This window comes from Lytechinus variegatus, chromosome 7, assembly GCF_018143015.1.
Source record: "Lytechinus variegatus isolate NC3 chromosome 7, Lvar_3.0, whole genome shotgun sequence".
Lineage (NCBI taxonomy): Eukaryota > Metazoa > Echinodermata > Echinoidea > Temnopleuroida > Toxopneustidae > Lytechinus > Lytechinus variegatus.
The window spans coordinates 37,836,932-37,861,380 of record NC_054746.1 but is presented as its reverse complement, the minus strand read 5'-3'; the positions used below and the strand labels follow the sequence as shown (position 1 = coordinate 37,861,380).

The 24,449-nt window shown below is 36.5% G+C and overlaps 1 protein-coding gene across 1 annotated transcript in view; it reads left to right on the top strand.

The window, feature by feature from the left end:
- Nucleotides 1-22,702, top strand: part of LOC121419203 (adenylate cyclase type 10-like) — a 51,269-nt gene extending 28,567 nt beyond the window's left edge. The window contains exons 17-35 of the mRNA XM_041613560.1: nt 223-309; nt 514-794; nt 1,213-1,438; nt 1,827-1,986; nt 6,471-6,723; nt 7,405-7,506; nt 8,213-8,514; nt 8,777-9,062; nt 9,481-9,715; nt 10,509-10,652; nt 11,141-11,316; nt 11,652-11,802; nt 14,305-14,396; nt 16,834-16,952; nt 17,800-17,896; nt 19,515-19,630; nt 20,917-21,034; nt 21,545-21,743; nt 21,842-22,702. Coding sequence (XP_041469494.1) covers nt 223-309; nt 514-794; nt 1,213-1,438; nt 1,827-1,986; nt 6,471-6,723; nt 7,405-7,506; nt 8,213-8,514; nt 8,777-9,062; nt 9,481-9,715; nt 10,509-10,652; nt 11,141-11,316; nt 11,652-11,802; nt 14,305-14,396; nt 16,834-16,952; nt 17,800-17,896; nt 19,515-19,630; nt 20,917-21,034; nt 21,545-21,743; nt 21,842-22,183 — 3,486 coding nt within the window. The 3' untranslated portion in view covers nt 22,184-22,702. The remainder of the gene's footprint in view (nt 1-222; nt 310-513; nt 795-1,212; nt 1,439-1,826; nt 1,987-6,470; nt 6,724-7,404; nt 7,507-8,212; nt 8,515-8,776; nt 9,063-9,480; nt 9,716-10,508; nt 10,653-11,140; nt 11,317-11,651; nt 11,803-14,304; nt 14,397-16,833; nt 16,953-17,799; nt 17,897-19,514; nt 19,631-20,916; nt 21,035-21,544; nt 21,744-21,841) is intronic.
- The last annotated feature ends 1,747 nt before the right edge of the window (nt 22,703-24,449 follow it).

Here is a 24,449-nt window from a genome sequence, read left to right as displayed (position 1 = left end):
AAACCTATATGTACATAGTTTGAAGTTAGACTGTAAGCTGAAAAAAAAATTTGGTTATCGGTTATTTCACTCTGTCAAAATATTTCATGAATAACGCCTTTAAAAAAAATCATTAAAATTGCTGCGTAATACAGCATATTTCTTTCACATTTAAACAGTGTTTTTTCCTTGTGCATTTTTTTTCATTTAATGCTTTTGTTTTTATCTCATTTCATCCGGCAGTTCCCTACAAACCCACGATGCCTTCACATGACCAGTGAGCAACAGACAAAGGCATTGCACAGACTATTAGTACAGATCGTCAATCAGGTTAGTCAGATCATCACTTGTAATGCGAACAGATGAAGAGAGTCTAACTTTCATTAATCGGGAGAATACACAATTGTTGTAATTGACCCTCAAAACATTTATATACTTCAAAGTGACTACACTTCCCACAGGTCACATTTGATACTTAATAATTTTTGCTGAGTTTATTCATTGATTCATTCGATTATGAATTTCCTGTTTCAGTCTACCTCGGATCAGTCTGTCATATTCGCTATTGATGATGCGCATTATATCGACAACGAGTCCTGGGACTTCCTATCTCACCTTGCCTCTAGCAACTCATCAGCAACTCTCCTACTCACCATGCGTCCTTTCTCAGATGTTCAGCTCTGTCCTACAGCTATGGGTATCCTTAATGATCAGAAGTGCTATCATATCAAGTTAGGACCGCTCAGTAAGAACTGTATGGCTGCCTTGGCTTGTCAACTCATGGATGTTGTCCAAGTGCCAGAAGAACTCGTCAAGTAATTCTCTTTCCTTTCGTCGTAATATTTTGGTTTACTGAGTTGAGTGTATGTTTGCAGATATTTATTATATTACTGACTTGAAAAAGAAGATTGATTGAAATATATCTCTTACAAAAAGCTTCTTTACAATTGTATGGTTCTTCTTGTTTATAAATTCAATTTAATTATTTTACCAATGTGGCATTCTCCTTATTATATACATGATATATGTTACGATGTTCAAGACGAATATATATAACAAATATAAGAATGCAATTTCTGTGCTTAAGGTCGTGGAGGAATTGACAGATAGTACTATATAGACAAATCTAAAATACTAAGCATCACATTGAGGACCATGATATTCAGAACGTGGGAATGTATCACAGTAATACACTCAAATCTGGCGTGTTCTCTGACTTTTCAAATTCATCAGGATTCTTCAAGAGAAGAGTCACGGCATTGCTTCATGGTGTGAGCAGCTTATCCGTGAGATGTTCTCGAGTGACAAACTTCAGTTAGTACCTCGCCGCAGTCCTGAAGCTAATAAACTGGTCGGTCAGATCATGCCTGATCACTCTGTACTCCAGAAACGAAGAGAGAGTAGTAGTAGCAGCTATTCAGGAAGGCTTCCTAGAAGTCGAAGAGCAAGCGTCGATGAGGTAAACGTCAGGTCATTCTTAAAAAGCAAAATCACCCAAATGCCAAGATGAATTAGCATAGGCAAAAAATGAATTGATTGAACATATAACAATAATGGTACATCATTTGTCTTTTAGAATATATTTTCTAAATCAGTTAGAGAAGAGTTGAAAAGAGATATGCATTTATCATATTAATCGCAGATAAGTTGTCAATTTTTAGCGGAGTTATTTATTGTCATACATACCATAATGATGAAAATACAAGAAGGGATTAGGACCATGATAATAATACTTGTTCAAGAAAGGCTTTAGAAGAATGGGCCATACCATCACGCATCCACGAGTTATTGTGTCTGTTTACGACTACTCATATTTTAATGGAATGTTTTTAATATTTTTCATCTAGCCTGGACCCGTTGTTCAGCTTCCAGCCGAGACTATGAGGAGACTTCAGCAGTTAGATCAGGATATAGAGGAAGATCAAGGAGAGGCAGATACCAGTGTGGTGTGTATTGTCGCACCCGGTGTACAACTACAAGACCTTGAAATACCAGTCTCAATGAAAGGTTAGTACGTTCGTAGAATTTTGCCTTTAACTTAAAACCAAAATGTGATTTTTGTTGCCATTGTTGATTATATATACTTGATTCTATGGGATTTTCTTGAAAAGATTTTATCTCTAGAATAATATTGATTAATAATTCATACACTTTTTACTTCAAGAAAGAAATACTACCAAGAGGGCAATTGGGTATTGTATCCGCCTCGCTCTCTTTCTTTCAAGTCTGTCTTGAAGTAAGATACAGTTAGAAGGTCTCGCCTCAATATTGCTTCTCCTTGTATATCAGGGGAAGTGTATTAATAATGAAACAAGGGTAGCGATCCGGGGGGGGGGGCACAGTGCCCCCTCTTTTTGAAGCCCTGAAAAGTGCCCTTTTTACGCAAGAAAAATGTCATTGCGAAGGTGTACTGTGCCCCTTTCGCCCGAGAAGGACCCGTTTTTATGTGAGAGCTAGTAACATTTGCCTTCTTGTAAGTGCCTTTTTCGAATCAGTGCCCCATTTTACCCAAGAAAAGTGCCCTTCACAAACGTGTACTGTGCCACTTTCACATGAGAATGACCCTTTTTATGTGTGAGCAAGTACCACCTTGCCTTCTTGTAAGTGCCCTTTTTACCCAAGAAAAGTGCCCGTCATGAACGTGTTCTGTACCCCTTTCACCTGAGAACGATTTCTTTTATGTCTTAATGAGTGCACCTTTAAAACACAAAAACGATATTCTCATTTTTGTCTCGCCCACCAGAGGTGAAGGCGAGACTTGGGGATCCAAATGTCCACTATGTCCATAGGTCACAAACATTATGACACATATCCCCGCAACTGTAAGTCACTTTTCAACCAAACTTGGATGGTATATATATTCTTAAGGGACCTGCATGTTATGCTGCAATCAGAGGTCACATGTTACGGTCAAAGGTCATTTTCAATTCAATGTTAAAGTTTACATGCAAGACTCTTATGACACACAACTCTGCAACCGAAAGTTACTTTTAACCCAAACTTGGGTTGTTGATGTCCTTAGGGTACCTGCATGCTATGCTGCAGTCAGAGGTTACATGGTAAGGTCAAAGGACTTTTTCAGGTCAATGTTAAAGTTTGCGTGCAAGACTCTTATGACACATAACTCTGCAGCTGTACGCCACTTTTCACCAAACTTGGGTTGTAGGTACTGAGGAGACTCGCATATGTCATGGCGCAATCAGAGGTTACATGGTAAGGTCAAAGGTCATTTTGAGGACAATGTTATGACACAACTCTGCAACCGTAAGTCACTTTTAAACCAAGCTTGGGTTGTAGGCTTTGGTTGTAGGTGTACTTAGGAGATCTGCGTGTAAAAGTGTTTGGAGGACACATGGTAAGGTCAAAGTTCATTTTGAGGTCAACATTAAAGTTTACATGCAAGATTCACATGACAAATGTTATTCCAATCCAGTCATTTCACAATGAAGTTTCGATACAATTCTGTTGCGTGCCCTCGCAAAGCATGATATTTCTGGTTATTTTCATAAGTGGGCGAGACACAAGATCGTTTATGCCTTGTTAGATGTTACTACTTATGAAGAGAAAACTTGTAAGAATAATCCTACGTGCCTTAAGATTCATGTGAGTGGGGTGGATAAGCAGTGGCGTATAGATGGGGAGCTTGATGGGGCTCTTGCCCCCACCCCCATTCTTCACTATGGGGAACTAAGGGAAACAAAAGAGAAATGGAAAGAGAGAATGGTAAAATATATTATTTTCTGAATATTATGTAAAAATCTATCACAAAAATTTTTGCTTGCTGGCTTCGCTCACTTGTAGTTTCTTTTAAATTTAATGTGATACAATATCTAGCCCCCTTAACATTTTTGGCTCATTAGTCATTACACCACTGTAGATACTGTAAGTAATTTTTCCCCTTGTTTTTAAATAGTGCCCTTTTCGAAAGAAATGTGCCCTTTTTTCTCTGTGCCCGCCCACCCCCCCCCCCTTTCAAATTCACTCTGCCGCCCTGTAATGAAAACAGTAATAAATTGAGATAAGTAAAAAAAAAACGAGCTATATATCTTGTCATTTTGCCTTATCCTCATGGGGGTGACTTCGGCGCAATTCTAGAAATATTTTTTTCCCTTAATGCCCCCCCACCCTGAACAATTTTGGGTTGAAAATTATGAGACAGTGAGGTTTTTGTCTCACCTGCATAGTAGACTGAGACTATAAGCGCTGATTTTCCGACGGCGGTGGCGTCAACATCAAATCTTAACCGAAGGTTAAGTTTTCAAAATGTCATCACAACTTCAAAGTATATGGACCTAGTTCATGTAACTTGCCCATAAGGGTAATCAAATATTACTTTACTGAACATCTTGCCTGAGTTCCAGGTCTCATGACCAAGGTCAAAGTTCAAGGAACTTTGGCCAAGTTGGGTGTATTTTTCGAATCACTATCATAACTCTGAAATTGTATTGGTCTAGTTCATAAAACTTGGACATAAGAGCAGTGGCGTAGCTACGGGGGGGGGCACGTGCCCCCCCCTGAGATTTGGTGTGCCCCCCAGGTGCCCCCCCCCCCAGAAAAAATTGGCAGAGCAAAAAAAAGAAAAGAAAAAAGGGAGAAAGAAGAATGAATAGAAGAAGAAAGGCAGAAGAAAAAAGAAGACGAGTGAATGAAATAATGTGAGGGAAGACTTGCAATTAAAAAAATATATATTTTCATGTTACTATATAGAATTTTTGCTGGCGCTTCGCGCCATAATTGCCCGTTCGATGGGATTCATATCTTGCTCAAAAGGCTGATGTGGAGCAAGTTTTGAAGTCAATATGCAAAACATATTTTAGCTCGGACATCGAGCTTTCATAATTTTTTTTTCATTTACAAATTTAAGTGCTCTCTAAAATGTCTGTTTTATGGTCTACATATCAGCATTTTAAGCTCACGCTGCGTGGTCATATTGTTTGATTTGCCAAGTTTATATTGTCTACGTGTATTCCATAATGTTCCATTAAACAAATGTATTCAGAATGCCCAGATTTTAGGTCTAAATATAAAACATGCGCGATAGCCTGCATGTTCTTTATATTATCCAGTTTTACATCAGAATTCCATAATAATTAATGATACCCAATTGACTATATCCTATTTATGACTTACAAAATATGAATAGTGTCCCGCTTTTAGGTCTAAAATCTCAGTTTTTGTTCCTCTTGCGCTTCGCGCTCGCATCAACTGTTTAGTTACATACCTATCCCATTAATTAATACAAAAAGTGCTTAGAATGTCCATTTTTTTTTAGGTCGGAATGTCAAAAAATTTGCTCGCATTATTGAAATATATACCGTCTTCGTGAGTAACTGTAAGCAGTCCTTAACAGGTCCCTTTTCGATAATGCTAGAACAGTTGATAAAAATTTCTGTTCGCGCTTGGGGGTACATACGAATCTTGTTCAGGATCACACATTACATTGCCCAGAAAATTAAATTTTCAGGAAAAAATACATTAATTTTTTAAAGTAAAAAAAATCGCTCGCGCTTTGCGCTCGCACTTTTTATAAGGCTTATGAGATTATTTTATGTTATTTATAAGAATAAAACTAAGAAGTGACTGATATTGGTGAAGAAAATTTCTGGCCCGGTCCCCTAGTGGCGAAAGTCGGATCCGCCCTTGTGGACACACACCGGAAATGGCCGGTGCCCCCCCCCCCCCTGAAAAAGCAAGGACCCCCCAGTGCCCCCCGGGAAAAAAAAATCCTAGCTACGCCACTGCATAAGAGTAATCAAGTATCACTGAACATCCTGTGCGAGTTTCAGGTCATGTTACTAAGGTCAAAGGTCATTAAGGTCAGTGAACTTTGGCCATGTTTGAGGTAATTATTCAATTGCTGTCATAACTTTCAAAGTTTATGGATATAGTTTATGAATTGTGGACATAGGGGTAATCAAGTATAGTCACATGATCAAAGTCAAATGTCATTTAGGGTCAATGAACGTAGTATTGTTCATTATATGAATGGTGTTTTTTGTGAATTATCATTTTATAGCTGTTTTCAAATTCAGCACTGCTATATTGAGTCGCGTAAATCGTGGGATTGCCTGAGGCGCTCCACTAGCTTGTTTAATGGAGAGAAGCATGTGTATCTTTTTATTAAAGGGTCGTTCAAAGCATTCTAGACACGATACGCAAAAAAGTATTCGTATTGAAAAAAAAACAGTTTATATTAAATTGCAATATAATTTATTATGCTCTTAATAATCCTTATACATGAATTACATTAAGATATAAATGTCAAGCGCTTAGAAACTATTGTAATAAGCGCTATATAAATGTACATTGTTATTATTATTATTTATTCAAATATCATCTTAAAATCCCAAATTGCATGTTGAGAATATAATACACAATGTTGGTTCTATTGGGTACACCCACGAGAATATCTACCCAAGTACCGTTTAAAAGTACATAAAAGCGGGAATTACCATGAACTTTTAAAAATGATTTTATGATTCTTGAATCAGGTATCATCGTGTCTCGTATTGATCGCATGAAACCCACTCAGCAACTCATCGTCAAATGCGCCTCAGTACTCGGCATGACATTCTCTCGTCGGATGCTGGAAGCCATCTTACCTCATAACACCATATGGCGAAAGGCAATCCTACGTAAAGCTATCCATGCACTGATGTTGGCAGGAATCTTTGAGTGTGCTATGTACTTCCACGATACCCACCATACCTCAAAGATGAGAAGCACGCTATGTGCAGTGGTTTCGTAAGTATATAATAACTCACTTTTTCGTGCTAAATAATGAAAAAGATTATTCACAATGCACTCTCACTTTTATATATCAATTTTTCCTTCTAGTTGCCCATCTTTCCTATTGTAAATTATTTGACCCATTATTCAATCAAGGACAATAGAATAAGGGACATTACTCATCTTTTTAATAATCGTGATCATGCAATAATCCTCAAGCTGAGAGAAATGCCAAACAAACGTAATTTGGGATGGGGCTACCGGTTATTTTGCAACTCTCTAGTATGAGTTTCACCAAGACTGCCGTCGATGTATCAAAGATGGTGATAAAAGGATCTGATCGCAGACAGTGTCGTACGTCAAGAGAGGCTTTTTTTCTGATATACAAAAAGATCAAAGGTCATAACAGATTTGTCAAGAATAATTTTTGTACAATAAAAAAACAGAAAATCCGATGAAGCCCACCCCCCCCCCCATAGAGATCGAAACGCACTATCACTTTCAGAAGCATTTCCCGTATGAAACATTCAGAGAAGCAAAAATATGAATAACTAAATAATAATAAATTAAAATAATATATTAAAAATGCTGATAAACTGGATATGTACTGAATCAAGCTGTAATATACTAGTTTCTAACTAATGACAAAATCTAACCCTCGTTACTACATACCTATGTTGTTGTTTGATCATAAAGGCATTCCCATGGGCATGGTCATCGCTTCAATACAAGAGTTGAATGTCACTGTGATGGCTTTGCACCGGAACATAGTTCTCATCCGGAAATAACCAACTGCAGGTAAGCTTTATTGCATCCTTCATCATGTTTTCATTTGCAGGTCTTAAGTATAATTATTTCATATCTGAGAGACTAAAGCATGACTCAAAGAATAGCAGTGGAATGTTCTAACAATGTTAGATTATCGCACAACTTGAAATTACATGGTCTGCGAACCTATTTGAAAATAGGATGTTACCGTTGATATAAATCGTAAAACTGATAAATATTAATTATCAGTTTTAAACAGTTCATTGAAAACTTAGGTCTAATTCCTCATAGAATATTCACGACAAGTTAAGATGCTAATCGCATTGACGTAAATAAAATCATACCCGCGGCATGATTCGGCTACGAATCGAGTTGGGTTTTGCCTTTACTCCAACCTCCGATCTTGGGTTGAAGCAACATATCTAGTTCAATGGCTCTATGTGAACCTTATATTTTACGGTTTTTAGAAATTAAGGAAAATGATAATGGTACCGAGATCGGGACTCGGATCAATCAAGAGGTGAGAGATATCCTTTACGTGCATTTAGAAGTAAATACTTATCTAAGGTAGATGTGGATATACTATTTTTGTTTTCAATCTCAATGATTGGGAGAGTTTACTCGAGCCAAACTTTAACATTCATTCAAAGAAATAATGAAAGTGCAACATTTATCTGACTATATTTTTACCAGCTTTTTCATGAGCGCGACTGTATCGATCATATCAATCTTTCAGAAATTTGCGTTTCGTAAGTGCGCTCCTGCAGGAGACTCTGTACGAGATGCTCCTGCTCGACCAACGCAAGAAACTCCACCGCCTCTCTGCCCTCTTCCTGGAGTCTTTCGCACATCGATGTGACTCGTGTGGAGGTGGAGAATTCTTGGCTGGACATCAGGAGACTGAGGAAGAGACTGCGCAAGAAGAAAAGGAAGGTGATGATGATAATAAGAGCGGAAAGGAATCATCAAATAACGGCGTGCCAAAAGATGAGCCCTCCGGCGGTGACAAAGGAGGGGCTACTTCAAAGATCAGTACTGGTAATGATTACTATCATCTTTTCTAAATTCAAAGTGTTATTCATATATTCATACATTGAAAAGAGAAATCAGTATGCGGAAGCGTTTAGTCCTTTATAATAAACCATATCATAGTCATATAATAAACTCAATCATAGTCCATGTAGTGGGATTATATTTGATTGCAGCTAAACTTAAAGTAGATATTTATAAATAAGCACGCTTGACAAACCTCATCTGGGGAGGGAAAACATTTTTGACATTTTTTGTGTAACGTTCTCAGAAAATGAAACATTGAAGAAAAACGAGACGACAGCCTTGAACGTCATCCAAGGGTTCCGAGGTCGAAACCAGTCAATGGTTGAACCCTTGTTAGAGAGCGAAGAAACAGAAAACAAAGATAACGTTGATGATGAGAGGACAACGCATCATGCCGAGGAGGGAGATGAAGATGATTTCTCAGATGATGATGATGATGATGATCAGGGACTAAACAAGTTCGGTACCGGACGCCGTAACACCATCAGTCTCCGTAAGGGTTCGGTGGACAGTACTCTTAGCATTATAAGGTACAGATACCCTTCAGATTATGTTCATGATCGTGATGACTCTTAATTCACATTTCAGATTTTTGGCGTAATGTGATACTGTTGAATGACCTTTTGGATATGAATAATCACAGCCTCTCTAACCATTTATCATTTCTTCAACCTTCTGCAACTCTGCAATAATGCCTCACAACTTGATTAACTTAATAAAACTGATATTTGATAAACTGTTTTCATTTGGGATTGAATTATTCAATGAGACAATATTACAAAATATAAGTATTTTTTACACTAACCATTTTTGTTTTTATCTTTTTTGAATAATTTAATTGTAATTAGGAAAAATCATATAGATATTTATTAGGTAAATAGTAGGTTGCATAACGTAAATCCCAAAAGAGATCTCTGAATTGATAAACATATCTATTTTGGCTTTCAGTTTTGATGAGAAAGATGAATCAAAGGACAAGAGTGTCAACCGGACACACCGAGCCAGCAAGCTTGGTATGGAGTTTGATAGTCTAGATCTCCGAGAATGCAGCTGTGCAGACGTTCTGAACTCCATCCTATCTCAGATAGTGAGACATTGGAGAGCAGCAGGCAACACTGCCAAGACCATCTATTATTTGCTTGAGGCTGGAGCTGCCGCAGTCGCTACAGGCAACAACATGCAGGTAAGCATGAGGTTAGATCTCTTTAGATTAATTATTCAAGGGCAGGCGATTGTGGCGAAATCCTATTTTCTTTTTTAAAATTGATTATAATCACCAAATAGTGCTGAAGGAGCGTCGCATAGAAATGGGAATATGGGTTAAAGCAATGTAAAATTTGATTTATATAAAAATTGTAAATATGCAGCATTCAATGGTTTCCAAAGAAAGTGAAAGTCTATCATTATCATTTGTTTTATAATTCCTATTTTGGAGAGGGGGGGGGGCAATCTCAAATTTGGAGAAGAATGCCTTACTTGGGTGCAAACTACGTCGTTTGAAGATTCTAAGACAAAGTAATCATGCGAACTTTGTTATTTGGGTGAAATATTGGCAGGCTTTATCATGTTTAGTGATATTTAACATTATGCACATCTTGAGTAGATCCCTTACATATATGGCAGAACTTTTAACAAAATACGATGAAACACGACTTTCAATTGTTCCCCTTTTGTCCAAAATTCCATCAGAACTAAAAAAAAATGCAATGCTTTTAAACCTTCTCGGTCATGACGAAAATTTGAAGAGCTTATGCTCCATCATCTAGACTGTTGGACTGCATATTTGATATTTGCATCTCTCGACAATCGTTAGTGGTCCTGTTTAAACGCATTCTTACACTTTCCCATTTTCTCTTTGTGTCATCCCATCTTTTATCACTCCCTTTTTCTAATCTATTTTATTTTTTAATCATAGTCATATTTTAGAATAATTTTTACTTCTATCATGTCTAAGCTGTTCTATCTTTGCCTTATAGGCTATGTCATATCTACACGAAGCCACGCACTTCATTAGTGAGCTTGACGAAGGTAAGAAACCATTAGCTGAAGATCCCAAAGAACCACATGAGATCATCATCAAGACACAAGAGAGAGCCATCATTGAGAGGATGATTGGACAGGTATAGCATTGAAAACTAACCAATCTCATTTATTTTATCAAGTAGTTTGAAATAGGGTTTTTGGAGGGACAAAGTAGAAGTACAATATTCATAATCGGCCAAAAAAAATCACGATTTTTTATTCTATATCAATAATGTATTTACCGATGGGCAGAAGACTTATTTCGCAGTAAGTTAAAAAAAGTCCATTTTACATTCTAATAGATTAGTTTCAGACGGGAGTAGGCCTATTAAATCCATAAATAGCATATTGACTGCTGTTCGAAAAAGAAGCCATTACAAATCGTTCACAATGTGCGTGAAGTGGTGGAGATTTTGTTTAGGCCACAACAAGATAATATCTACAAAGCCAATAAATTGTCTGGAAACTGAATTCTGTTCGTTTTATCGTTGGAGATCGACTGCGTCAAAAAGTGTTGATCAAGTGTTGCACAAGTTTACCTGTAGGTACAATTCTATAATACTTTCCCAAACCTGAATTAAAACAGACGATGTTTCGGATGGGTCGAGTAGAAGAATCTATACCTCACTTCTATCGAGCTTTGACCGTACTACAGAATGAGCAACCACGTAGTAGGACTGGTGTATGGGCTAGTGTCGTCAGGGCTGGTTTCAAGCAGTTGATGCATCTCTCTTTCCCCACCAGACTCCATGGCAGAATCAGGTAATCATTTATTTAATTACAATTTCCCGATTCCTTATATACCCTTCTTTCCGCCAACCGTCCACGTAAGCCCGTCACACGCTATATGCGACCCAACTACGGCCCTTTTTTCTTCAAACAAATTGCATTTTGCATTAAACATAAAGGCTAAAAAAAAAAAAGGTGTGCCGTGTTGTTCGTCCACTCTAAAATTCCTATTTGCAGTTAAGTATTTTTTTATTGAGTACATCGATGAAGATATATACTTTATTTCCAGCATTTCTTAGATCTAACACGTTACTATTAATACCATTGTTTTTCATGATTTTCTCATGATTTCACCTTCACCTCCTTAGTTCCAGTAATTGGAATCGGTTCAACGAGCAAGCCAGATGTCTCTCTCACCTGTGGTACTTTCACCACAATAATCGTGACTTCATGCAGGCACTTTTGGCAGTCTTACAGCAGATGAATAGATCAGAAGCAGCGAATAATGATCTCAGTGAGGTATTAAGTTCTTTTCACATAAAAAATGGCGTACGCAAATAGGTGCCAGGTAAAAATGGCATAGGTAAAAATGGCAGAGGTAATAATGGCAGAGGTAAAAATGGCAGAGGTAAAAATGGCAGAGGTAAAAATGGCAGAGGTAAAAATGGCAGAGGTAATAATTGCAGAGGTAAAAATGGCAGAGGTAAAAATGGCAGAGGTAATAATGGCAGAGGTAAAAAATGGCAGAGTTATACCATGGTCACATTTGTTCTGCAGCGGCCGTACGGCGAGTCGAAAACAGCCATTAAACATTTTTTTGTCCAACTACATATAGGTGGTTTGAATAAAAATTAATAAAACGGCCGTTTTCCATTCGCCATACGGCCGCCGTAGAGCAAATGTGACCAAGGTATTAATAGTGGCAGGGGTAAAAATGGCAGAGTTAAAAATGACAGGTAAAGATCATGACATGCTACATCAACAAGGAAAAGACAGAGTCTTTCCAGTTAATATCAGTCATAATTATTGGCCTTGAATGGACTCCTATCGACGGAATGAGCATTATGAACTGAAACGATATTTAGATTTTTTAATCATTTTAGGTCAGCTCTATACTTTATCGTTGATATGATTAAACTCAACCATTTTCATGCCAAAATGATTTCAGTTAGTGAGTGATGAAAGAATTTATCTTGGCCATTCGTAGAGTAGAACAGCACTTCATCACATACATACCAAATAAATTTTAATGTAAACACCAAATGTGCGCTACCATTAACACACTGAAATAGACAAGTTCGGGATTTTTTCCAACCACTTGCATTACTTGGATTCTGTAATTTCTGTAATTGAAGTAATTTTTTTCATATTTCAATATCATAATGGATCCGAACAGATATTGATATGATACGTAATAATGTGAATGATACAATAAAAACAATTAGTGTTTAATTTTTCAGAGCAATACCTCATTGCAGCTAGTCCAGTGGATGGCAGGTTCCTAAACTAGTTTCTATGGTAATAGTTACCGCATGAATCTGGAAATCTGTAGCAAATCAAGGATTTTAATTCAAACTTGTAGGCTTTTCTTAGGTACCATTCTATCGACCTGTTTTACAGGGAAAATTCACCAAATTATTTACTGTAAAAATAGAAGAAAAGAAAGATTAAGTAAGTTTTTAGAAGTTTGATTTTTTTGATCTGTGACGTTAAGTTTTAATCAGTGGTTCATGATTGCTAAAAAGTCTTTCAGGAGCTGATGTGAAATGATTTATATATTGATATACTACAATAATTATTTAGAGGGGTCCACACAATACAAGCAATGCTTTTAGTGGATCCCTCCATCTTCTTTGAATTTTATTTTATAATGATATTTTGCTAACAAATAATACTTAGCTCTGTTTTACTTATGGAAAAATATATATTGTACATACCTCAATTTATATTGTCTGTATAAGTTCATTGTAAATATTTCGACCACTTTACTTCGATGTGTTGAAAATGAAATAATTGAAATTCAAAAACAATAAAAAACATTTTCTTTTTTTTTTTAATATGAGATTTCATTGATATTTTTTATAAAACCAGACTTGAAAAAAATGCTCGGAAATGACGTCACCATTAAAATATAAAATTCTAATAGCTTTTTAAATCTTTGATGGATTCCCTTAAACCCTAAACAATATTTTAATTATTTCCTGCTATTTTTACCATAAACTTTATGTCAGGGTGAATTTCCCCTTTAATGAATTAAGTATAAAACTTGGGATCCAGAGTGTGCTTTAAATTTGATTATTTGAAGAGTGGTTTAACATGAGAAAGCTGTGCATGTACGTCCATGAATAAATTAAGAAAAACCAAATCAGGTGTCATCAATTTGGTGCAGAAAATTTACAGTGTGATTTTACAATGTTACCCTTTCCATTGCTCAAACATTATAATTCTGATCTTTTCTTAAAACCTTTCCTATTTAATCTATTGTACATGGAATGGCTTTTGGATTTTTGGCATGGGGAGGTTCCCGGGGAGGTTATTAAAGACTGGCCATTTATATCTCTGTCATTTTTGCCTCTGCCATTATTACCTCTGCCACTATTACCTTTGCCATTTTCACCTCAGCCATTTTTACCTTTGCCATTTTTATCTTTGCCATTTTTACCTTTGCCATTTTTACCTCTGCCATTTTTACCTCTGCCATTTTTACCTCTGCCATTTTTACCTTTGCCATTTTTACCTCTGCCATTTTTACCTCTGCCATTTTTACCTTTGCCATTTTTACCTCTGCCATTTTTACCTTTGCCATTTTTACCTCTGCCATTTTTACACCGAGCCTTCAAATAACAGGCACAAAACATGCATGTACAATACTGATTTTAGAATTATTATTTTATAGCAAAAGAATACTCATCTAAATATTCTAAATATTCATTTTTCTCTTTTTTGATAACTTAAATCCATGGCTGATTCAGGTTCTCATAGTTTTTCGTTATTTGTTCTTATTTACCTTGTATCTAACAGGTTATTAGGTCATATAGCAACATGATGGAAACATGCCATTCCTACCACTGGAGGAAAATGGGACGACGCTATGAAAAAATCGCTATGCAAAGGTATATAAAACGGTTTTTTTTTTCTTTAAAAACTCTCTTCCGATCACCTTTTTCTGTTAGATGAAAGATTACTTCTTAGATGATAAACATTTAAAAACAATGAGATACCTGTCTTTTGTCTAGCATAAAGAAGACTCACAATCATGAAGAAATTGCAAATGAAAGATCCCTTTATTCTCCATCGAAATTAACACTTCTCATCGGAATCAAATCTGTAATGTCACGAATTTCGATTTGGCATTATTTTTTTATTGAGCCCGCATATGTCAGAAGCGACGGTGACAATGGCGGTGGCGTCTTCAACACTGAAATCTTATTAAGGTTACGTGTTTGGAATGTCATAACTACGAAAGAATACATAATTATTTATTTCATGAAACTCACTCATAATCAAGTAGCACTGATCATCTTGAATGACTTCCAGGTCAGATGACAAAGGTCATTTAGGGGTCAATGAATGTTGATCACGTTTTATCAACATTGAAATGTCATTGATCTCATTCATGAAACTTGGACAAATGGGCAATGAAGAAAATCTGTCATTGATCATTTTTCAAAAGTTTGAAGTAACATTATCAAGGTCCAAAGTCGTTTAGGGTCAATAAACTTTGACCATGTTGTGGTTTTAACATTAAAAACTTAACGAAGGTTTTGATTTATTTTTTAAAAGATGAAATGGAAAGTATGGGTCCCTATCTCATAAAACCACGATACTCGATATAGAGTAGGCCTAATGACTAATAGATGAATTAAAATTTAGGTCACGGGTGAAGGTCAAAGATCATTTGAAGTCATCGAACTTAGTAGTTTATTATCATTTTTTTTAAGAGCATTTTTTAGTCGTTTTCAAAGTCAGCACCCTGCTCTAGTTAATAGTTAATGAAATGTTCAAAATTGTTTATTTCCGGCAAATTCATCATGATAACTTTTTTCTTGATCACTGAAAGGAACCTATGATTTTCAGTAAACATGGTAAAGTTCGGTTTCGGCGAAGAATTTGAAATTCGAAACGGGTCAGACAACCCTGAGACACAAATTTCGACCGAATGCTTGACGCATTACGCCATTTACATAATCCGACTAAGATGAAGAATGGTCATCATATTTTGTAAAATAAATTTGTAATTCCTGCCAAAGAAGTTGATTTACACTACAGTTTATATAATAACAATCAACTAGAGATTATATCTCTTGAACTGCTTTTTCGACGTCAATCAGAACTACAACATTGGGTTAAATCAACTCCTTTTTATAATTTCGTGTCCTTCTGCCGATCTCAGCTGAAGAGTTACTTTATTTATGTTTATGGAGTATCCTTGTCTTATATAGTGAACTAACGATGAGGACAGTCGCGTGCGACCTAGTCATGCTAGTCTAGATCTGTTCGACCTTGCCCCGCTTGCCAGGACAGATCTCTGTCGCGTGCGACCTCGCCTGACCTCAAGCTGAGGACAGATCTGTTTTGCAAAAATCGGTGGCATGATTTCAGATTTTGTTGGATTGCGCCCACATGTGCTCATGAGGGTACGTGTCTTTGCGCCGCTTTCCGGATACTCTCTGGGGTGGGTGGGTCAATTTGTGCCCGTTACTATTATTGCCCTTGTATTGTACATATGTTTATTATCATGATGTTTGATTCTTTTTTCTTTCTTTTTATTTTTGTTACTTTGGATTTTTCTTATGCCTATTTATATTGCCATTGTTATAACTTGTTATATTTCTTCTATGCTCCCATGCAGGAGGGACCGTCAAAGAAATAAAATCATTGCCGACAGAATGTTTTCTTTGTTTGCGGTCCCTGTCTTAGTTGAAGTTAGTTTGTAGGTCTTGTATTCTAATATCGAATTTATAAAACGCTAGAAAGGACTTGAATTGAAATGCGGACACAGAATCATCTTTATTTAACTACCATTTCATGTAGTGGAAGCAGCTTCATACGGAGATAACGATGTTCGACTCCTCCCTTTCTCAAGGATGACTTACATTCAAGATAAAGTGCAACGTATGTGAAACTTCGAGAGAGAGAGAGAGAGAAGTCAAAAACTAAATTGAGAATTTGGAGATTTATGCAGACGCATTGAGAGATGGCGAAAGGACAGAGTGTGAAATAAGAGGAGTTTGGGCAAACTAACATATTATTTGTGATACCCAACACCTGTAAGTTTATTTTAGTATCGAGGATAATAATCATGACTTTTTTTATTGCCGGTTTTATTGCCGTTTTAGAATAGCCGGTGGCATAAATAAATTGATTGGTGAATGATTTAGTTGCTCATGATCAAATAAAAAGAAGTTGTAAAGTCTATACATAGGAGGGAAGAAAGAGAGGCATTCAAATTCACATCTTTTGCGATATGAATGCACATTGTATGCAGAATGAAGTAAATGCACTACATTATTAATGTTCAGATATGAGTAATCACTCTTGAATTTCTAGATGCGTTTCATCTCCACGAGAAGTAGGAGCAGAAGAGCTAGCAGTTATCAGCCATCTGTACTGTGTTAGCATGAAAATACGACTCGCTCATGGCAAGATTCAAGGTGCCATTGACACAGGTATGGATGAAAAACATTGATATATTGACACTGATTTTGTTTGATTGTTGGGGGGGGGGTACAGTACGGCAGAATATGATAGACCTTAAAGTGATTGGTTAACATTAGTTTGACTTTTAAAAAATCTGAGCTAGAAGGTCACACTTGTCACCTGTGTCTGTGATATGTTACAAAAATGAAGCCCAGAAAAAATTGCGTTCGAAAATAATTACTTAGTCCTTCAAAAATTGAAAAATAAAGTAACCGGAAACACCATCTTAATTTCATCCCATACACTTATGTGTACTATTTAGGCGTCTATAAGACACCTATTTACAAAATCAGGGTTTGCCTTGTAGTTTAGCTTTTCATTCTCAATGATGGTTGTTTTCAGGGTTTATTAGTTCTAATACATGCACTTGTACACATGTTTCATCTTGGTTTGAGAATTTTTTAAATCGGCTGCTCACAAACTAAGTTTAACAATACCTTTAATGTACCCAACTAGCAAGAAATATGAGTAAGGAATTATGAAAACGTATACAATAGAATCATTATACATTTTTCCCCACCTGACTAAAGTAATACCTTAAATCAAGGGACCTGACTTTCCCCTTCAGTCTGAGACAAAATATAAGATCGCGGGTAATTAAAAGTGATTGAACAATTAACAATATAAATACTTCGTAATTATATTGCTAATTCACTTTAATAATATTCATAAATGTGTTATCTTCACTTGATTAACGTATAACCTTGACCCCAAATTAGTGTTTGGTGATTAGAAATACATTCAGTGTAATTGAAAATAAAAATTATACGAAGACTATTTTATCAACTGCTAAATGAAAAGTTTTCTTTTTGATAGGATACAGCGCTCTGAAAGTAGCTGAAAAGCTTCATGATAATGAGATGGCAATTCAAGTACTACCTACACTTGTCAGAGCTCTGATGATTGCTGAAAGGTTCGATTGTATTCTCTTTGTTTGCATTTGTCTGTCTGTATCTGTAGCTTATAGTATATGTTGGACAAATCAAAGGGTAACTTAATTTGGCTTGTTACGATCGTCTGCGTTCGCGGAGCGGGGATGGCCGCACCCTTTCGAGAAAAGCCCCCTCCCCCCCCCCCCGGTTTTTTCGAAAGGGTGCGGCCATCCCCGCTCCGCGAACGCAGACGATCGTAGCAAGCCATATAATTTTAACAATTTCCTTGGCATTTGGATTTCCTATGGGGGCTGGTGCCTTTATTTGCTAGAGCTCCTGTGAGTACTGAGCTGACCGGGCTTGCCCCTTAAATTGTCGGTGAACGGAGTAGCAAGCAAGAGGACACCAGGATGTAGCTAGGAATTCCAGTGGGTGATGCAAAACTGTATTTTAGTTTTTTTTTATTCTTCATTTACATCTGTAGTTATATGTATTTATGTATATCCAAAGGAACTGTTGCTGCGCTAGCGCCATGAGCGTCTCTGGACGGTGAATGCGCTGAATAAGACATCACTGTTACAATCATTAATTTACAACTATCTCACAACAGATGTGTGGTAAGATACTTCACCATACTTCAAGCTTTAAAGATATTACATTTTCCATACTTTATCGCTTTTATCAGCGATTTACTTTATTTTATAAATTTTATGTTAAACAATACAAAAAACATTCTAATTCATACAACTTTTGATTTGCATGGTAAAGCATGGGTTTTCCCATATCGTTTGAAGTATGAGTTGTCAAAGATGCATTATAACAAAATAATGCATTGGGCGATTTCAAGTACGGTGTTCGGTGTTGGTGTTGAGAACGTAAAAAGTCCGCTGAACCGAGCTGGGCTCAGAGGAACGATACCGGTTGCGTTTATCGATAGCGCATGACGTCACGCCTCTGCGCTGCTCTGCTAAATCATCTCAACTTCACGCGAGAAGTCTCGACGACGAAAATGAAATCGGAGAGAAATGCATTAAATTCTCATCGTACAGAATACCAATGCTTTAATTAATTCAAGAATTCGAAAGAGTGAACATTATTCTTCATAAAAATATATAAAGCTCGAATGATTTGTACTCATCTTAACTGTAAAAGCTAATTTTACGAGGATGTTTCATCGTGTTCGCCGCCTGTTCACGAGCTTGAGATTGCCAACACCAACACCGAACTTGAAATCATGATTTTCCCAATCCCTAGGAGTTGGTGTTGGTGAATAGGGAATTGCACGTAGATCGTCAACACCAGCCGCAGTGCTGGGTTTAGCAGACGACATTCAACACCATTCTTCAACACGAACTGCCGGAAATACGTCATATTTTTCGAGGTCAATCCCAACACCAGCCTGATGTCAAGTAAGATGTTGTGGCTGGTGTTGGTGTTGTCACAACACCAACACCAACACCAGATTTCAACACCGTACTTGAAATCACCCAATGAGTCTGTCATTTTTCACAGGGGGAATATTGGTAGATATTTATTAAGAATACAGTGTCCTACTTCTTCAACTCCAACTTCTAATTTACTACTTTCTATACTACACCACAGTGAAACAAATTATAGTTAAGAAATATCTACAATGTGCCTTCATTGAATGTTCTTTAGAACGTCATCAGCAATTGAGAAACTCAAAAAGTTGGATTATGCCGCCGCTGAGGAAGAAGATGTACTCGGTAAGGGACTCTACAATAACGGATGCATAGATCTTGCTTTAGAGACAGGTATGTAAAAATGACCATCTGATTATTATAGGAATAACGCATTCCGCGGAGTTGTTTAGCGAGTATGCAGTGCACGAGAGGTTTCTTCTGAGCATGCGCACTCCACATTAGCACGCTCAGCCCCCCCCCTTCACTTTCAAAACCGTTCTGCTGGCCCTGTATTATACATCACATATAACTTAATCAAATGAATGCTAAAAATACAGATTCAATATCGATCTGGGTCCCGTTTCATAATAGACTTACTACTGTTGTAACTTTGCCATTATTGCAACTACCATGGTAACAGGGATCAGAAGCCAACCATAATGAAGGTTTCCATGTTAACTGCCATAATGGCGAAGTTACAACAGTTGCAAGTCCTTTATGAAATGCCTGGCCCAAGATACGCAGTCGCTATTGTCGAAACATCTGTATGTTTCCATCAACAGGGGACGAAAAAATCACTTGAAACAATGTCCATCCATAATAGGTCCATTAAAGAGACCTTAAGACGTATCCCCGACCTAGCAAAAACCCAATCGACTGGCTCCGTGTGTTGGAAGCTCCTTGCACAAATCTGGTTTGAACCATTAAGTGCAAGTCAGTATCAAGGTGTGTTGGAAGCTCCTTGCCAGTATCGAGTTGTCTGTGCTTTTGACGTAAAAAACAAATGTAGGAGATTCGATGTCCCTCCGTGTCAAGTGCGTTTATCAGAACACGGAACAAGTTCCGAAACAAACACGCAACGTTTGCTAAAGACGGCAGATGCGTTATTGATGAAAAGTGCGGTGCAAGGATTTTCTCATTAATTTGCAAATCGGTGTACATGTCGTCAGTGTGGCCATTTCATTTATTTTATGATTACTTTGTTGTATTTCACACCATTTTAGTTCTCTTTCCTTTGAAACGTTGGAAACCGTCTTTGAACAGTGTTATTTAATATCTTAATTTGTAAATCTTTGTTCATGAAGGCAAGGTGAAATACTATTTGCACTGCAAAAGCTCCGGTGTTGATTTAACACCAGCCCGGAATCTATATGACGCCAGAGAAATGAAACAACACCAGTTTGGTTTTGGTCTAACATCAGATATGTATTTATTCAACACTAATTAGTATTAAAACAGCATCGGTTTGGTTCCAAACTGGCTGTGGACAGATATAGATTCCGGGCTGGTGTTAAATCAACACCGAAGTTTTTGCAGTGTGATAAATCATCAAATACATGTATATCAAATCAAAGTTGCTAGATGTACGTACGTGTGACGTTTTCTGTTTTTCATGGGTATGTTTTTATTAATTCCAGGTGTATCTTTAGAGAGTCATGACGCTCTCACTCAGTTCTGTCGACATGCAGCCAGTGATTCAGCTTTCTCCATCAATACTGTACCACGGTTCCATCTCATGGCTTGCCTGGCTGTATGGTAAATCATTCCTCTTCCATTGTTCATTCACTATACACACCTTTATAATCCCCTCAGTATTACATTCATCTCATCTTTGAAGGGATAAAGGTCTGTTCCGTTCCAATCCTGGTTCTTCTTTTACATTAAAATCTCGTTCTTTTATGTTGCTTTTCATGAAATTACCAACTTCCCCACCTTCTGGTTTTTTTTTCACCATTCACACTCTTGCAACAACCAATCAACCATTCAATTGTAAGCTTATTAATCTTATGTATCAAAAGACCCAGAGTAGTATTCCCAAATTACTTTTATACGTTTTGCGATTTCTGAATTTTCTCTCTCCGACGGTCATAGGCAACAATCTTCTTTTATTATTGTTTTTTTTATATATATATTTGAGATGAAGACTAAAAAGTAAAAAAAAAGGAAGCATTGAAAAGAAGTAAATGTCTTATTTCAGTAAGTAAAATTCAAAATATCCATGAGCAGATTTGGATATATATTTTTTTTATTTACCAATGTCATCAGGTGTGCTCGCCAGGGTCGATACGAGATGACCAATGAGTGGTTGGTTTCAATGGAAGTTCTGATTCCTGTTCATCCAACCTGCTTCCTTGCCATAGATGGTCTTCTTAAACTAGCCGAATGTCACCTTATCAACTACTACAACTGCTTCAACAGTGCCTACCAGAGTACTAGAGAAAGATCTCGTGTTAAAGCAAAAGAGGTGAGAACCCGTCATTTTCCATTTGTATAAAAAGAGATATATTCCTTGTAAGTCGGGAGAAATTAACATCACTGCATCATGATTCCGTTGTGTATCAGATTCTTGATCATCTGAAAGCTGAGATGAAGCTCTTTCCAGTCTTCCTACCTCGGTTATTGCACATGAAGGCTTACTACGCCATGCTCCTAGGTAACAGAAGGCTAGCCAAGAAGCTCCTCACCAAGTGTCTGAAGGAAAGCGAGAAGATGAGCAACCTGATGGAGCAGAAGTGGGCTCAACAGAGTTGGGATTCTTGGGCTGACACGACTGAAGAGAATGTAAAGAGACAGGAAGGATTGTGGCTGGCTAGGTCAGCAGATGATTCCACCGGTAAAGGAGGTGCATCTGATATTGAACCGGTCAAGTTTCTCTTGCCTTTCTCTCGACCAGAAGCAAATTGATTGATGATCTATAGGGCGTTTGATAAGGAACATATACAAGTGTGGTGATTATATGATTATAGGGCTCATCACACAATCATATTAAAGTTTCTATGATATTTATAGTTACCATCACACTATAATCAAATCAATGTGTCTATGGTAGATGCCGCACACATTATGGTTACCACACTGGCTGAGTTACCGTAATCATAATTTCTTTATGAAACGGGGCCCCGATCCCCACACCTTTGTATCAAAGGCGGTGCTTGCTGACTCTTCATCCCTTATGGTTAATTGTGATTTAGTTCTAATAAGTGGCTGTCTAAGGACATCCATATCAATTCAATGAAATTTAAACAGTTAATTGATGTTATTTACATTGGTTCAGAGACATTTACATTGTTGTTTTATGCTAGTTAGATTTGTCAAATTGTTGTATTTGAATTTGAATCGTTGCTGGAAATGTTACTGGAAAATAGTTATGTCCTGATGTCAAAATGATTGCACAATCTGAATGGTTGGTCTTTGAATGATTCATTAATCAATATGATTGTAAAGGCTTGCGGCCTCATGTTTCGATAATTGTAATTTTAGGATATATAATAAGAAAGCAGGAATTTGTTATATGAATGAAATGGCTGCAGTCATAAACCTCATCCCATCGCATTGTAAATACAGTCGCTTTCCGAATAGTAAGATTGTTTTTAAAGTATTTATGAAGTTCAAATTCCAAGATAATTTTCAGGCATTTTGAATTTCTTTTATTAAAATGTTGTAATGTACAAAATTGTACAGTAAATCTCTAAGAGTTTTTAATCAAATTATATTACTCAAGGATAATCTTAGAGTATGATTAATTTATTACTAGTATGATATATCATAGAATACAATCCATGAATATTGAACTGCAAAAGAAAAAAACGAGTATTTCATCGAGAGCTATAAATAAATCTTTGAAAAAATTAAGTGCGTGCATACGTTATTAAAGGTCGTCAATGTGAAAAGGGGATGGACGTTGATTGTTAGCGTTTAAATGATTCTTTTCTGGAAGGAGGTGTTGCATATTCAGCAAAGTGAAATTTGAACATTTTTAGTACAATAGTTTCAGGTATTGGCGTTGAGTTACATAACGCGTGTATGATTTGGAAAACACCTTTTCCAAATGTTGTTTTCTGGGATGATAATTTTGCAGAGGCAAAATCACAAAGTGCAATTTAAAAATATACTTGTATTCATCAACATTGTTTAAGTGACACGATGTCTTACACACCCTTTTACTCAGCACACAATCACGGTGCAATAAATGTGTTAGTATATTAGGCCTGTCATTTCCCATTATTCTCAGTTTGTCTGCGTACTATAGACAAATTTTTACGAAACAAATATTTCTTAATCAGCCCTCTCTATTTCTAATTCGGTACCAAACATTCCAAAGTTACTTCCAGACTTCATAACGCAGTTCATAATTTATGACATGAAAGTTAAACGACCTACTACATAAAGTAATATTGTCTGAGCCCAATCTTTCAATTCGATTCAATTTATTTACATTCTCAATAAGAACATAGAAAACATACATAAGATAATAAAACTTTGTCACAACATCCGAATAACATATTTATGAGAATGAGGGGTCAACAAAAAAAGAGCAAATAGCCTTATGGAACGTTTACCCAACATCTAAGACAAAAATGATAATCTTTCTACTGATGTTATGACAAAATTTCACTACATGTCACCCGATTTCATTAAACATGTGGAAAAGAACATACTTTTGCATTAGAGTTTATGTTTACAATGCGAATATTGATGAACATCTTATTCAAACTTCAAGGAATACTACTTTAAGTGATTAAGAAATTTTGTCTTTAATATTCCATTCAATCACATGATTCTTTATAACTTATAGCTTCATGAAACACCGTTATAGTGACAATCACAAGAGACACTGATTTAAAACCAATTAATCTCTTTGTATTTGAAGAGAGGGCTCGGGAAGATTTTAGCTTGTAAATACATGTATGTGAAATACTTTCTTAGGCCTGAATCACATGTGGAATTGATATTCTAGGAGTTGTAGATTTTGTGCATTTTTTCAATATGTATGTTAAGAGTGTGTTTCCAAGTCTAATTACCTATTAAAAAAGAAAAAAAAAACATCATTCCATATTTATTAAAAAGCTTTTCAATTTGAATTTAATCGTTCACACTACAGTATTCATTCATGTATACTGTCTTAGTCGACAGTTACGATGACTCTAATGTAAAATAAGGCTAAATTTTC